This window comes from Oncorhynchus masou, unplaced genomic scaffold (genome assembly GCF_036934945.1).
Source record: "Oncorhynchus masou masou isolate Uvic2021 unplaced genomic scaffold, UVic_Omas_1.1 unplaced_scaffold_1688, whole genome shotgun sequence".
NCBI lineage: Eukaryota > Metazoa > Chordata > Actinopteri > Salmoniformes > Salmonidae > Oncorhynchus > Oncorhynchus masou.
The window spans coordinates 48,270-64,514 of record NW_027007027.1 but is presented as its reverse complement, the minus strand read 5'-3'; the positions used below and the strand labels follow the sequence as shown (position 1 = coordinate 64,514).

The window sequence follows — 16,245 nt, the reverse complement described above, 5'->3', positions numbered from 1 at the left end:
GAAATGTTCCCATAAGGCTGTGCTTCCGTTAGACTGCTGTATTACATGCTGGGGCAGGCAGGTTGTTCAGGGGAGGATGAGGTAGAGATGCATGCTAATTAGGATCAAAACACTTCATAGACCCTCTACACTGTGGTCACATAACACAGGACAGTCAGATATACAATCATCTCTACACCAAGAGTTTTTGCACTGGCTGGGTAAGCTAGAATTTCCCTTTAAATGTATATTATTAATTTGACAATTCGTTTTCAATAGGTTTAAAAGCATGGCTCCTGGCCAGACAAGGAAACGGGAGGGACAGTAAAACAGGGGGGACAGCAAAACAGGAGGGGACAGTAAAACAGGGGGGACAGTAAAACAGGGGGGGACAGTAAAACAGGGGGGACAGTAAAACAGGAGGGACAGTAAAACAGGGGGGACAGTAAAACAGGGGGACAGCAAAACAGGGGGGACGGTAAAACAGGGGGACAGCAAAACGGGGGACAGCAAAACGGGGGGGACAGTAAAACGGGGGACAGCAAAACAGGGGGGACAGTAAAACAGGAGGGACAGCAAAACAGGGGGACAGCATAACGGGGGACAGTAAAACAGGGGGGACAGTAAAACAGGAGGGACAGTAAAACAGGAGGGACAGTAAAACAGGGGGGAGAGCAAAACAGGGGGCACAGTAAAACAAGGGGGACAGCAAAACAGGAGGGACAGTAAAACAGGAGGGACAGCAAAACAGGGGGACAGCATAACGGGGGACAGTAAAACAGGGGGGACAGTAAAACAGGGGGACAGTAAAACAGGAGGGACAGTAAAACAGGGGGGACAGTAAAACAAGGGGGACAGCAAAACAGGGGGGACAGTAAAGCAGGGGGGCAGTAAAACAGGGGGGACAGTAAAACAGGGGGGACAGTAAAACGGGGGGACAGCAAAACGGGGGGACAGCAAAACGGGGGGACACAGCATAACGGGGGACACAGCATAACGGGGGGGGGGGGTTTACAGTAAAACAGGGGGGGCACTTAATACCCCAAAAATAAAAAACTGAAATATTACATTTACATTAGTATTCAGACCCTTCACTCAGTACTTTGTTGAAGCACCGTTGCCAGTAATTACAGCCTTGAGTCTTCCTGGGTATGATGCTACAAGCTTGGCACACCTATATTTGGGGAGCTTCTCCCATTCTTCTCTGCAGATCCTCTCAACCTCTGTCAGGTTGGATGGGGAGCGTTGCTGCAGTTATTTTCAGGTCTCTACAGAGATGTTCAGTCCGGGCTCTGGCTGGGCCACTCAAGGACATTCAGAGACTTGTCCTGAAGCCACTCCTGCGCTGTGTGCTTAGGGTCGTTGTCCTGTTGGAAGGTGAACCTTCACCCCAGTCTGAGGTCCTGAGCGCTCTGGAGCAGGTTTTCATCAAAGACCTCTCTGTACTTTCCTCAATTCATCTTTCCCTCGATCCTGACGAGTCTCCCAGTCCCTGCTGCTGAAAAACATCCCCACAACATGATGCTGCCACCACCATGCTTCACCGTAGGGATGTTGCCAGATTTCCTCCAGACGTGACGCTTGGCGTTCAGACCAAAGAGTTCAGTCTTGGTTTCATCAGACCAGATTGTTCCTCATGGTCAGAGTCCTTTAGGTAGATTTTGGCAAAACTCCAAGCGGGCTATCATGTGCCTTTTACTGAGTAGTGGCTTCCGTCTGGCCACTCTATCATAAAGGCCTGATTGATGGAGTGCTGCAGAGATGTGTTGTACTTCTGGAAGGTTCTCCCATCTCCACAGAGGAACTCTGGAGCTCCGTCAGAGTGACCATCAGGTTCTTGGTCAACTCCCTGAGACCAAGGCCCTTCTCCCCCGATTGCACAGTTTAGCCGGGCATCCAGCTCTAGGAAGAGTCTTGGTGGTTCCAAACTTCTTCCATTTAAGAATGATGGAGGCCACTGTGTTCTTGTTTTGGTACCCTTCCCCAGATCTGTGCCTCGACACAATCCTGTCTCTGAGCTCTACTGACAATTCCTTCGACCTCATGGCTTGGTTTTTGCTCTGACATGCACTGTCAACTGTGGGACCTTATACAGACAGGTGTGTGCCTTTCCAAATCATGTCCAATCAATTGAATTTACCACAGTTGGACTCCAATCTCATTGTAGAAACATCTCAAGGATGATCAATGGAAACAGGAAGCACCTGAGCTCAATTTAGAGTCTCATAGCAAAGGGTCTGAATACCTATGTAAATAAGGTATATCTGTTTTGTATTTTTAATACATTTGCAAAAATGTCTAAAAACCTCTTTTCACTTTGTTATTATGGGGTATTGTGGGTAGATTTATGAGAATTTCTATTTCTATTTAATCCATTTCAGAATAAGAATGTAACGTAACAAAACGTGGAACATGTGAAGGGGTCTGAATACGTTCAGATTGCGACGTATACAGTGATACATAACCATTCTAAATCAGGATCAATCTCTAGAGACTTTCCCAAGACTTCCAGCTGTAGAGACTCCTAGAGACTTTCCCAAGACTCCCAGCTGTAATGGACTCCTAGAGACTCCTAGAGACTCCTAGAGACTTTCCCAAGACTCCCAGCTGTAATGGACTCCTAGAGACTCCTAGAGACTTTCCCAAGACTTCCAGCTGTAGAGACTCCTAGAGACTTTCCCAAGACTTCCAGCTGTAGAGACTCCTAGAGACTTTCCCAAGACTCCCAGCTGTAATGACTCCTAGAGACTTTCCCAAGACTCCCAGCTGTAATGACTCCTAGAGACTTTCCCAAGAAGACTTCCAGCTGTAATCACTTAGAGACTTACTGAGGAAGACTCCCAGCTGTAATCAATTAGAGACACCCAAGAAGACTCCCAGCTGTAATCACTTAGAGACTTACCCAGGAAGAGTCCCAGCTGTAATCAGAGACTTACCCAGGATTACTCCCAGCTGTCATCACTTGGAGACTTACCCAGGAAGACTCCCAGCTGTAATCAGAGACTTACCCAGGAAGAATCCCAGCTGTAAACACTCCTAGAGACTCCTAGAGACTTACCCAAGAAGACTCCCAGCTGTAATCACTCCTAGAGACTCCTAGAGACTTACCCAAGAAGACTCCCAGCTGTAATCACTTAGAGACTTACCCAGGAAGACTCTTCAATACTCTTAGTTGTTGTGGAAATGAACCCCACTATGCGGTTTTCTTTCTGAACCTACATCACCGAGTCTACCTTTAGCAGGCAAATCGTTGGGGTGGTTTAAGGCCTGCCAATCAATCATTAATCATCGACTTCACAGCCAATCAGCTGTCCTAATCTAATTTCCTTAAGAGTTAAAACCCGGCCTGACACGGCAACATCCTTGTTTTGATTGGCTGAGTTAGAAGCACTTAAACAAATCCTTATCTGATCACCCACCAGATCAGCTGATTGACAGTCAGGTTCCGATCATATCTATTCTGTTAGTTTCACTCCTTGTTCCTAATAGCCTGAGTGCCCGTCTGTTTGTGCCATCATACCACCAACTCCTTGTCACACACTGTCATTCCAAACATCAGAGCACAAACATATATCTGGGTTCAGGCTACCTCATTTGCTGAACTAAATATCTTACTCATAGGACTTAAAAAGGCCAAACTGAGGAAGGCCTTAAAAATGGTCAAAGGCCCCAGCCATAGACTGTTCTACTACTACTACTGCATGGCAAGCGGTACCGGAGTGCCAAGTCTAGGACAAAAGGGCTTCTCAACAGTCTTTACCCCCAAGCCATAAGACTCCTGAGCAGGTAATCAAATGGTTACCCGGACTATCTGCATTGTGTGGATGAAGGGAGGGTGGGTTTAGAGTCATTATACTGCGTGGATGAAGGGAGGGTGGGTTTAGAGTCATTATATTGTGTGGGTGAAGGGAGGGTGGGTTTAGAGTCATTATATTGTGTGGGTGAAGGGAGGGTGGGTTTAGAGTCATTATATTGTGTGGGTGAAGGGAGGGGGGTTTAGAGTCATTATTTTGTGTGGATGAAGGGAGGGTGGGTTTAGAGTCATTATATTGTGTGGATGAAGGGAGGGTGGGTTTAGAGTCATTATATTGTGTGGGTGAAGGGAGGGTGGGTTTAGAGTCATTATATTGTGTGGGTGAAGGGAGGGTGGGTTTAGAGTCATTATATTGTGTGGGTGAAGGGAGGGTGGGTTTAGAGTCATTATATTGTGTGGATGAAGGGAGGGTGGGTTTAGAGTCATTATATTGTGTGGGTGAAGGGAGGGTGGGTTTAGAGTCATTATATTGTGTGGGTGAAGGGAGGGTGGGTTTAGAGTCATTATATTGTGTGGATGAAGGGAGGGTGGGTTTAGAGTCATTATATTGTGTGGGTGAAGGGAGGGTGGGTTTAGAGTCATTATATTGTGTGGGTGAAGGGAGGGTGGGTTTAGAGTCATTATATTGTGTGGATGAAGGGAGGGTGGGTTTAGAGTCATTATATTGTGTGGATGAAGGGAGGGTGGGTTTAGAGTCATTATATTGTGTGGATGAAGGGAGGGTGGGTTTAGAGTCATTATATTGTGTGGGTGAAGGGAGGGTGGGTTTAGAGTCATTATATTGTGTGAATGAAGGGAGGGTGGGTTTAGAGTCATTGAATAAAGAAAAACAATATCCCCCAAAAAATCCATAAATGTATCATTCTTGTACAATTTATATCTATTGGCTGATTTAGTGCATATTCCTGAGCTTTAAGACCTAACTTGTGGATGAAGGGAATAGCCTACAATCATTGTGGGATGAAGGGAGAAACAGTTAATGTCGATCCACTGAGCCAAAAAGGACGATGGGTTTAGATGAATTATATTGTGTGGGCTGAAATGGAAAGTTGAAAATGAAGAGAAGGGAGAGAAGGGAGGGTGTTTAAATATTTAGTGTGGATGAAGTTAGAGGATGACACCAGTGTAGTTAGAAGATGACAGCAGTGTAGTTAGAGAATGACAGCAGTGTAGTTAGAGAATGACAGCAGTGTAGTTAGAGGATGACAGAAGTGCTGGCTATGTTATGTGGTGTAGTAGTTAGAGGATGACAGCAGTGTAGTTTAGAGAATGACATAGTGTAGTTAGAGGATGACAGCAGTGTAGTTAGAGGATGACAGCAGTGTAGTTAGAGGATGACAGCAGTGCTGGCTATGTTATGTGGTGTAGTAGTTAGAGGATTACAGTCATGCTGGCTATTGTTATGGGGTGTAGTAGTTAGAGGATGACAGCAGTCATTATATTGTGGATGACAGCAGTGTAGTTAGAGGATTATACAGCAGTGTAGTTAGAGGATGACAGCAGTACTGGCTTTGTTAGTCATGTATAGTGTAGTGGATGAAGGGAGGGTGGGTTTAGAGTCATTATATTGTGTGGGAGGGCTGAAGTTAGGGTGGGTTTAGAGGATGATAGCAGTGCTGGCTGATGTTATGGTGGTGTAGTAGTTAGTGGATGAAGGGAGTGCTGGCTTATGTTATGTGGTGTAGTAGTTAGAGGATGACAGCAGTGCTGGCTATGTTATGTGGTGTAGTAGTTAGAGGTAGTTAGAGTGACAGCAGTGCTGGCTATGTTATGTGGTGTAGTTTAGAGGTAGTTAGAGGATGACAGCAGTGCTGGCTATGTTATGTGGTGTTAGTAGTTAGAGGATGACAGCAGTGCTGGCTATGTTATGTATTGTAGTAGTTAGAGGATGACAGCAGTGCTGGCTATGTTATTGGTGTAGTAGTTAGGGATGACAGCAGTGCTAACAGCTATGTTATGTGGTGTAGTAGTTAGAGGATGACAGCAGTGCTGGCTATGTTATGTGGTGTAGTAGTTAGAGGTAGTTAGAGGATGACAGCAGTGCTGGCTATGTTATGGGTGTAGTAGTTAGAGGTAGTTAGAGGATGACAGCAGTGCTGGCTATGTTATGTGGTGTAGTAGTTTTACAACCCCAAACTGATTTCGCACCCCCATTTTTTACATTTTTTTTTTGCATTTTCTACCCGGTCCCTAAACGTGGAAAGAAGCAGAAATGACAGATTTACTGATGCCAACAGGATTGAGGCATTAAGTCATTTATGACATCATTCTGTTGAGTAAGAGTTTATTTAGTCTTCCAGGGCAACATATAATGACTGAAGAGAATCTGCATGCATCTAATTATAGACTAAACTGACTAAGAAATTGCCTACCAACATTGAATGGACATTCAACATTGTTGAAAATAAGCAGAAATATATCATATTAATGCACCCCTGTCAAAAAATCATTCCATGTCTCTGACTGGAGCCTACAGCTCATTTTCTATATTAGTGGATTAGGGTTGGGTGCGGGCCCTGTTCACCGCTTCTGACCAGAATCCTACGGGCCCTGTTCACCGCTTCTGACCAGAACCCTACGGGCCCTGTGCATTTCTTCTGACCAGAACCCTACGGGCCCTGTGCATTTCTTCTGACCAGAACCCTACGGGCCCTGTGCATTTCTTCTGACCAGAACCCTACGGGCCCTGTGCATTTCTTCTGACCAGAACCCTACGGGCCCTGTGCATTTCTTCTGACCAGAACCCTACGGGCCCTGTGCATTTCTTCTCACCAGAACCCTACGGGCCCTGTGCATTTCTTCTGACCAGAACCCTACGGGCCCTGTGCATTTCTTCTGACCAGAACCCTACGGGCCCTGTACATTTCTTCTGACCAGAACCCTACGGGCCCTGTGCATTTCTTCTCACCAGAACCCTATGGGCCCTGTGCATTTCTTCTGACCAGAACCCTATGGGCCCTGTGCATTTCTTCTGACCAGAACACCCACTATATAGGCCAGTGTCATTTGAGATACAGCTCTTACGTTGAACCTCCTGACCTCAACTCTCAGGTACTAATACCCATAGCCTTAGTGGCCTGGGACTGCCAGAGGCCCGGGACTGCCAGAGGCCCGGGACTGCCAGAGGCCCGAGTCTGCCAGAGGCCCGGGACTGCCAGAGGCCCGGGACTGCCAGGGGCCCGGGACTGCCAGGGGCCCGAGCCTGCCAGAGGCCTGGGACTGCCAGAGGCCTGCAAAAGGCCTGGGACTGCCAGAGGCCTGCCAAAGGCCTGGGACTGCCAGAGGCCTGGGACTGCCAGAGGCCTGGGACTGCCAGAGGCCTGAGACTGCCAGGGGCCTGCCAGAGGCCTGGGACTGCCAGGGCTGAGACTGCCAGTGGCCTGGGACTGCCAGAAGCCTGAGACTGCCAGAGGCCTGGGACTGCCAGCCTGCCAGGGCCTGGGACTGCCAGAGGGCTGAGACTGCCAGTGGCCTGGGACTGCCAGAGGGCTGAGACTGCCAGAGGCCTGAGACTGCCAGAGGCCCGAGACCGCCAGGGGCCCGGGACCGCCAGGGGCCCGGGACCGCCAGGGGCCCGGGACTGCCAGGGGCCTGGGACTGCCAGGGGCCTGGGACTGCCAGAGACCTGCCAGAGGCCTGTGACTGCCAGAGGGCTGAGACTGCCAGTGGCCTGGGACTGCCAGTGGCCTGGGACTGCCAGAGGCCCGGGACTGCCAGAGGCCTGAGACTGCCAGAGGCCTGAGACTGCCAGAGGCCTGCCAGAGGCTTGAGACTGCCAGTGGTCTGAGACTGCCAGAGGCCTGAGACTGCCAGAGGCCTGAGACTGCCAGAGGCCCGAGACTGCCAGAGGCCCGAGACTGCCAGAGGCCCGGGATGGCGAGAATGTTAAACACTGTTACTTACTACACACTGCTGTTAGTTCCTGGAGAGATGTGTATAGATGAGTAGATATCAGGAAACAAACAGCGAAGAATGCTCTCGGTTGGTATCTCATGTGTGTCAGAGAGTTTCCCAGGGTATTGAGTAAGACAATTCAACAGGTCAAACTGAGGCTCCCTGCTACAGTATAACAGTCTCAAAACTATTTACATTGTTGTGTGTGTCCCCACCTGGACAGCAGGCCAAAGTCATTGAAATAAGTGTATATTAGGACTTTGAATAAATGTAACACGTTTTTCTTATGTTACATCCATCCAAGGTGTTTTCATCCTAGGAAATGATCCGTTGAATACGGAAGACAATCAATAACAGGATGAAACTAGAGAAAGGCTACTGACAGTTCAATATCATCGTTTTCAGTACCTTAACTTGAGAATATATAGACCCTAATATAAAAGACTATGAGACAAGCCTGGGCATCAGTCTGACCAATACCAGGATAGAGAGAGACCTCTACAGCCCTACAGCCTATAGCTCTACTCGACACTCAAATCTCTCTGCCATTTCTGTCATGGTCAGATGTGGATTACTGTTGTGACTAAGTTGCACAAGTATCAACATAACAATGCCTATACAAACATGTCCTAGATCCATTTTAAAATCAGTTAGTCAACCGTTTTAAGGCTGGATATTTTAATTTATTTTAAAGGCAGTTTTAAGGTTGGATGGTGCGTCTCGTGCTCATGAATCACACAGCCACCATTCTGACATGGAGCCCAACCTGCTGCGCGCGTGCCCCATTGTGCGCCATCGTGCATAAATGTATTTTGTCCCCCTACACGAAACGCGATCACGACACACAGGTTAAAATATCAAAACAAATTATATTCATTTGGGGACAGGTCGAAAAGCATTAAACATTTATGGCAATTTAGCTAGCTAGCTTGCACTTGCTAGCTAATTTGTCCTATTTAGCTAGCTTGCTGTTGCTAGCTAATTTGTCCTGGGATATAAACATTGAGTTGTTATTTTACCTGAAATGCACAAGGTCCTCTACTCCGGCAATTAATCCACACATAAAACGGTCAACCGAATCGTTTCTAGTCATTTCTAGTCATCTCTCCACCTTCCAGGCTTTTTCTTCTCTTGACTTTATATTGCGATTGGCAACTTTCATAAATTAGGTGCATTATCGCCACCGACCTCTTTCGTCTTTCAGTCACCCACGTGGGTATAACCAATGAGGAGATGGCACGTGGGTACCCACTTCTATAAACCAATGAGGAGATGGGAGAGGCAGGACTTGCAGCGCGATCTGCATCAGAAATAGAACTGACTTCTATTTTAGCCCTTGGAGACGCAGATACGCGTTGGCGCGCGGGAGCAGTGTGGGTGCAATAATTGAATAATATAGATTTCTACATTTATTTTGCAAATCAGCGTCACGGGATCAGAGCTGCAAACAGAGATATAGATGAAACCTGGGGAATCCCCACACTATGAGCTCATAGACCCCTCCAATTCAATTCTGAAGTTCAAAGCCAGTTCCAATGCCCCTCCAACACACATTTTCTGGACTGATCATCATGCACAAGTACTACATAACCCACTGAATAGACCAAATAAAAGGAGTTTGTTTTAGTTGTTATGTTCCTATAGCATAGTAGTAGTGAACATGTTTCATTGTTTAAATACTTACATAATTAAAGCCTCCCACTCAAAGAAGTTCTCTTCATTTGCAGGGCCTGTCAAGAGCATGGAAATATGATGTCATGATACAAGTCTGACTGAGTTGTTTCTGTAGCTACTAGCTAGTTAGGCTACAGTCCATGACTCTACAGTAGCACTACAAGTTTCTAGTCAAAACATCAACCAGAGATACATTACATGGTCAAAAGTATGTGGACACCACCTCACATTAGTGGACTCTGCTATTTCAACCACACGCGTTGCTGACAGATGTATAAAATTGAGCACACGGCCATGCAATCTCCATAGACAAATATTGGCAATAGAATGGCCGTACTGAAGAGCTCAGTGACTTTTAACGTGGCACGTCATAGGATGCCACCTTTCCGTCAAGTCAGTTTGTAAGATTGCTGCCCTGCTAGAGCTGCCCTGGTCAACTGTAAGTCCTGTTATTGTGAAGTGGAAACGTGTAGGAGCAACAACAGCTAAGCCGTTTAGTGGTAGGCCACACAAGCTCACAGAACGGGACTGCTGAAGAGTGTAGCGCGTAAAAACCGTCTGTCCTTCGTTGCAACACTCACCCCCGAGTTCCAAACTGCCTCTGGAAGCAAAGTCAGCACAAGAACTGTTGGTCGGGGCTTCATGAAATGGGCGTCCATGGCCGACAGCCGTAAGATCACCAAGCACAATGCCAAGCGTGCTGTAAACCTCACTGCCATTGGAATCTAGAGCAAAACGCATTCTCTGGAGTGATGAATTACGCTTCACCATCTGACAGTCCGAGGGACGAAGGATGCTGGGAGAACCTGCCCCAATGCATAGTGCCAACTGTAATGTTTGGTGGAGGAGGAATAATGGTCTGGGGCTGTTTCCCATGGTTTAATCTAGGCCCCTTAGTTCCAGTGAAGTGAAATCGTAATGTAACAATGACATTGTAGACGATTCTGTGCTTCCAACTTTGTGGTAAACAGTTTGAGGGAGGCCCTTTCCTGTTTCAGCATGACAATGCCCCTGTGCACAAAGAGAGGTCCATACAGAAATGGTTTGCGGAGATCGCCGTGGAAGAACATTGACTAGCACAGAGCAGGAATTGAATTGGAACGACGACTGCGAGTAATCGCCTAACATCAGTGTCCAACCTCACTAATGCTGTTGTGGCTGAATGGAAGCAATGTTTGACGACCTCAACTGGGCCGACCAACCAGTGCTCCCGCACAGTGGCTAACCGGGCATTGTGTCCCACCAACCCCTCTTTTACGCTACTGCTACTCTCGGTTCATCATATATGCATAGTCACTTTAACCATATCTACATGTACATACTACCTCAATCAGCCTGACTAACCGGTGTCTGTATGTAGCCTCGCTACTGTATATAGCCTCTCTACTGTATATAGCCTGTCTTATTGTTGTTTGTATTTTTTTACCTACCCATTGTTCACCTAACACTTTTTTTGCACTATGCCTGTAAGTAAGCATTTCACTGTAAGGTCCACCTACACCGGTTTTATTCGGCGGACGTAACAAATACTTTGATTTGACATCTAGTGGAATGCCTTCCCAGAAGAGTGGAGGCTGTTATAGCAGCAAAGGGGGGGGGACCAACTCCATATTAAAGCCCATGATTTTGGAATGAGATGTTCGACAAAAAGGTGTCCACATACTTTTGGCCATGTAGTGTACGTTAGCTAACTGGTAATAGGCTTATATAATCTCTCACCTGCAACGATCCCCTCGGGTGGGTTTAGAGTCAGCTCTAGGATAGAGGCGAAAGCAGAAAGTACACATTACTGTCATGATGTAACGTTATGAAAGCGCTAGTCATTTAGACAAAGGACACAGAGACTAGCTCCACATTTACACCCAGGAAGGCAAGTAAAAGGGTGCCGTGGCAATCAGCTAATTTAAATGTAAAAGGTTTGAAAATAGTCTACTGATTCTCCTGATAGTTTCACTTTAGTGGAAGGCAGGCTAACCGCCAGTTGCAAAACAACTCCATTTGGCTAACGATGCTAGCTAGCTAATGTTGATGACGCTAGCTAGTTAGCAGCCAGTTTATGAGTTAATGTGGATAGTTAGCTGTCAAATATACTGAAAACTCACGCTTATACTCAGCCATCAGTCTTTTTAACGCAGTACCAGCCATTTGTAAAGAATATAGACTCAAACTCAAAAATAAAAACAGAAAAAAAACAATCACGCCTGTCTTTTGGTTGACAACGCAGCTGCTAACAGCTGATCAACTGCGCATGTCTACACTTCCGGTTTGTAGAAGTAACAGCTCCCGCGATGCAACACCGCCACCTGTAGGAAGTAATCTAGGTTTACATATGAGAATCGTTGTCTGTTTGCTAAAAAACATCACTAGATATACTAGCTTGGATTACTATGTACATTTTATTTGTAAAGATACGTTCCAACTACTTTTATATCTTATTCATATTTTTTTTAACTGCTTTGTTGGTTAGGCGCTCGTAAGTAAGCATTTCACAGTAAGGTCTACTACACCTGTTGTATTCAGCATTTCACAGTAAGGTCTACTACACCTGTTGTATTCAGCATTTCACTGTAAGGTCTACTACACCTGTTGTATTCAGCATTTCACTGTAAGGTCTACTACACCTGTTGTATTCGGTGCATGTGACTAATAAAATTTGATATTGCCTAGGAAGTTAGCAACAGTCTTTCAGCACTCCTCACAACACATGCAAAGAAAGGAAGCCGAGTACCAGGAAGCTGAATACCAAGTACCAAATTATATTCATTATATACAGTAGCAAAGGACAACAAATAATATACAAGTCACTAGAGAACCAGAAGGATCAGTGGACCTTGTGTTACCTACTCAAGCTCCACATCAACACACACACTGCAGAATTTGATCGTCTCTGAATGCAGGTGGAAGAGAAGTACATTAAGTCTGCTTATAGCAAACAGTGAATAAGAACAAAAGAAAGTCAAAAAAAGGTTGAAGTCTGGGTGGATTCCCTTTTATTTTGTCATAAAATATCAGTGATGCAGTGGGATGGGTAAAATTCTGGAGAAATCCACCAAGTACAGCTCAACTACTCCCCGTCCGCCTGTGTGGAGAGGGGGATAAACAAAGCCATCTGAAAAGGTAAGTTGAATCCTTTCTTCAAGTGACGTTAAAAATAGACCTTAAAACTTTACCCTTTTCAATCATATCACCAAGACATTTCTGTTCACAATTCGGTTCATTTAGCATTTGGTCTAAACACAGCCATGCACCATTCAATCGTATGGCCATACAGGGTGAGATGAGAAAATTGATCATTTGGCCCATATATTTAGCAAAATGAACTTTAAAAAAAAAAGACATCTCAAATAATATACAAGTCACTAGAGAAACAGAAGGATCAGTGGACCTTGTTACCTCAACCTTGTGGTAGATTGAGGTACATCCCAAATGGCATCCTATTCACTATATAGTGCACGACTTTCGGTCAAAAAGTAGTGCACTTTAAAGGGAATAGGGTGCCATTAGGGATCTTAAGGACAGTTGGACCCCCTGTGTGTGAAACAAATACATATTCTCAAAACAGTTCTAGTTCATATAAACAAGAAATGGTTCGGTGGCATGAAATCCAGCTTGTGATCATGGCTACGTCCCAATTCACTACCCTGCACTCGTTCAATCAACCTCATGCATTTAAATGGAATGGTGTGAGGAGTATGGCGGTGGTGGAACCTCCCTTAGTCATGCTGCACCAATGCATGAAGGGGGATTGAACGAGTGGGTAGAGAATGTGAATGTAACCCACTTAACAGTCCCGTCTTTCTTAACGCCATGGTTTTCCATTGTAAACAGAAAAGAAAAAATATTTTGAGTGATGCTGCTCTTCAAGTGTATCTGTTCTCAGAGATGGAGGAGCCTCAGAGAGGGAGGAGCCTCAGAGAGGGAGGAGCCGCCCGTCTGTTGTTGAAATACATCAATAGTGTCCTCGTCTTCCATCTCAAGCTGTCAACACAAATATAAGGTCATTAAGTCAGAAAAATAAGTAACTTGTCTTTGGTACATTCATTAGTAACTTAGTTCTTCTGAATTTATTATGAAGGACTTATGAAAATGAAAGGAAACAGTCACCTACCTGTGCAGGTGTGTCTGTCTCGTTAATCGGCTGTCCGTCAAACCTAAACCTTATCTGTCTAATTGACAAACCCTGAAATAAAGAGAGAGGTTATTTTTTATTTATTTTACCAGGTAAGTTGACTGAGAACACGTTCTCATTTGCAGCAACGACCTGGGGAATAGTTACAGGGGAGAGGAGGGGGATGAATGAGTAAATTGTAAACTGGGGATTATTAGGTGACCGTGATGGTTTGAGGGCCAGATTGGGAATTTAGCCAGGACACAGGGGTTAACACCCCTACTCTTACGATAAGTGCCATGGGATCTTTAATGACCTCAGAGAGTCAGCACACCCATTTAACGTCCCCTCCGAAAGACAGCACCCTACACAGGGTAATGTCCCAAATCACTGGCCTGGGGCATGGGGATATATTTTTTAGACCAGAGGAAAGAGTGCCTCCTACTGGCCCTCCAACACCACTTCCAGCAGCATCTGGTCTCCCATCCAGGGACTGACCAGGACCAACCCTGCTTAGCTTCAGAAGCCAGCAGTGGTATGTTGCTGACCAGGGCCAACCCTGCTTAGCTTCAGAAGCCAGCGGTGGGATGTTGCTGACCAGGACCAACCCTGCTTAGCTTCAGAAGCCAGCGGTGGGATGCAGGGTGGTATAACATAAAAATAAAACATTGTCAGGCAAGTTGGTCAGGAGTTGCCCTGCAAGGTTGTCCAATCAGTCTGAAAGTTTTACATTGTTTTAGGTGAGCAGAAGAGGAATGTAAAGCCTCACCTGTCTTTCGCAGTACGCCTTCATCAGCTTACTGAGCGGAGTGTGCCTTTTAATTTTGAACTGGACTACTGACCCATCTTGACCTGCAACCTTTAGGTTGATGTGATCGTTTTCAGTTTTCACTCCTTCCTGAAAGAGAAAGGATGCACTTCAGAGACCATAGTTAAACGCTACATAGCTTGGTCATATAACATAGTTCATGTCAAGCATTAGGGACTGAGCAAACTTTTAGGATTTGGTTTCATTTAAGCAAAAGCATCTCAACACGCATTGTAACAGGTTAGCAAGCTTGTTAATTAAGCCAATTGTCATTTGTGATAAATGATGGCTAGCGGTTGTTTGTGTTGTACTTTTATATGACCAGGGAATATCATTGAGACCATTATCTCTTTTGCAAAGGGACCCCCGCGTCTAACAAGTTCACGGCCGCATAGGAGCGAACATGAGATCAGACTGGCGGTGCGCAATATGCGTGCCTGGCGTCAAACATGTGTTTGTGTTTACCTTTTTAAGTTCGCAATGTTAGTCATGCTATCCTAGGTAATACATTGAATGGAGGTGGCCAGCCATCAATGAGGTGGCAGCTCCGGTGGGGTTCAGGCGAGTCAAAAAGCCGCAAAGAGCAATCGTCGGGCCCTATTCCAATGCGCACAGAAAAGTCACAATGGCGCTGTTTCAATTCAACCATCACTTTATAATACATGAAGAGTAGATATGTAGACTATAGAATAGACTACATCTGGGCATACATCTATCAGATAGTTGACTAGCTAGACATTTTTCTACGCGCAAAACGTTGCACGTCCAGCCATAAATCCGCAAATCAACGAACCTTTGTTTTCTCTTTTTTACCCGCTCAAATGCGGAATCTGCCATGTAAACACACATAAACTCGACTGGCAAGAATGCAATGAAATATGGTAAATATTCAATCATAGAAACATAACATGGCTTACCTTTGGCTTTTCTTCAGACATTGTGTAGCTAGTTATTGCTCAACGATGTACTAATTTACAGAGAGATAAATATTTGCGCTTTTTCACTTCTCTGTCTTCTCCGTTTCGACCAGGAGCGCGCATAATGTTTTAAACTCTAATTGGCTCACGGGGATCACGTGTCTATATTTTCTAGGGACCGTGCACACATGAGCGCGCAAATCTGTATTATACACGCTCCCGAGAATTAGACAAGACCGAGACAACCCCTTTTTTAAACCCAAATTTCGTGATATCCAATTTCCAGTATTGCTGCAACAAGATCTGTAAATCAATTTATGAACTGTGTAAAGATTACAAAAATAAACAGCGCAATAAAATTATTTTTTATAAAAAGTAGATTTTTCTAATTGTTTAGAGCTGTGGAAAATCTCTATCAAATTAAACAGTTTTATTCTAGCATAAAGTCTAGTAAAAACACAAACAGAAATGCATCAAAAAACCTTACCTATTTGACTGTTTTTGGACAACTTTTGATACGAAATGGTAGTCACACTCGCAGTTGATTTGGCACTCGAGCATTTGTGGTTTATTTGGTAGCATTTCGTAGTGTGACTGATTTTACTAACTGCATTCCTACTGTAAATTAGAGGTGCGCTATTTGATAGATTCTCCCGTCCCCGTGTCGTACTTCTGAGTGGGAGACCTGCCTACCTCATCAACTAGTATCAGGGCGCCCACTTCGACAAGGTTTACTGACCCACTGTCCCACACCGTGACATCCTATCATTGGCGTAACGTGAAAATGAGCGATAGAAAAACGATCGCGCAAATGTCACCATTCTCCCCCAAAATTGTGCGGGCGCCCCGTGCCGCTCCCGGCAAGATGCCGCCTTGGGCGGCTGCCCATGTCGCCTATACCTAAATCCGTCACTGCACACACAACAAGAACAGGAAAATTAAGGGAACACACAGGCGCTGGAGATGTCACTATTTGATTTCATGAAACACACAGCAATATTTTATTTCACCTTTATTTAACCAGGTAGGCTAGTTGAGAACAAGTTCTCAT

General features: G+C 45.4%; 2 protein-coding genes across 2 annotated transcripts in view; both read right to left on the bottom strand.

The window, feature by feature from the left end:
- Nucleotides 1-11,626, bottom strand: part of ube2g2 (ubiquitin-conjugating enzyme E2G 2 (UBC7 homolog, yeast)) — a 29,511-nt gene extending 17,885 nt beyond the window's left edge. Inside the window, exons 1-3 of the mRNA XM_064959663.1 lie at nucleotides 11,464-11,626; nucleotides 11,081-11,116; nucleotides 9,372-9,417 (exon numbers count right to left, since the gene is read on the bottom strand). Of these exons, the coding sequence (XP_064815735.1) occupies nucleotides 9,372-9,417; nucleotides 11,081-11,116; nucleotides 11,464-11,506 (125 nt within the window). The 5' untranslated portion in view covers nucleotides 11,507-11,626. The remainder of the gene's footprint in view (nucleotides 1-9,371; nucleotides 9,418-11,080; nucleotides 11,117-11,463) is intronic.
- Nucleotides 11,627-12,328: 702 nt separating this feature from the next.
- LOC135531970 (small ubiquitin-related modifier 3-like) lies at nucleotides 12,329-15,325 on the bottom strand. The gene is made up of 4 exons (XM_064959662.1): nucleotides 15,195-15,325; nucleotides 14,239-14,367; nucleotides 13,470-13,541; nucleotides 12,329-13,339 (listed from the first exon to the last, which is right to left on the bottom strand). Exons 1-4 carry the CDS (start codon nucleotides 15,213-15,215, stop codon nucleotides 13,238-13,240), a joined length of 324 nt encoding a protein of 107 aa, XP_064815734.1. The 5' UTR covers nucleotides 15,216-15,325; the 3' UTR covers nucleotides 12,329-13,237.
- Between the last annotated feature and the right edge of the window lie 920 nt (nucleotides 15,326-16,245).

Excerpts from the sequence above, each read along its gene's own strand:
- LOC135531970 (XM_064959662.1), bottom strand. The coding sequence starts at position 15,215 with ATGTCTGAAGAAAAGCCAAAG. Across the intron at positions 14,368-15,194 it reads TGTCTGAAGAAAAGCCAAAG|GAAGGAGTGAAAACTGAAAA; the intron begins GTAAGCCATGTT and ends TTTCTCTTTCAG. Across the intron at positions 13,542-14,238 it reads AGGCGTACTGCGAAAGACAG|GGTTTGTCAATTAGACAGAT; the intron begins GTGAGGCTTTAC and ends TCTTTATTTCAG.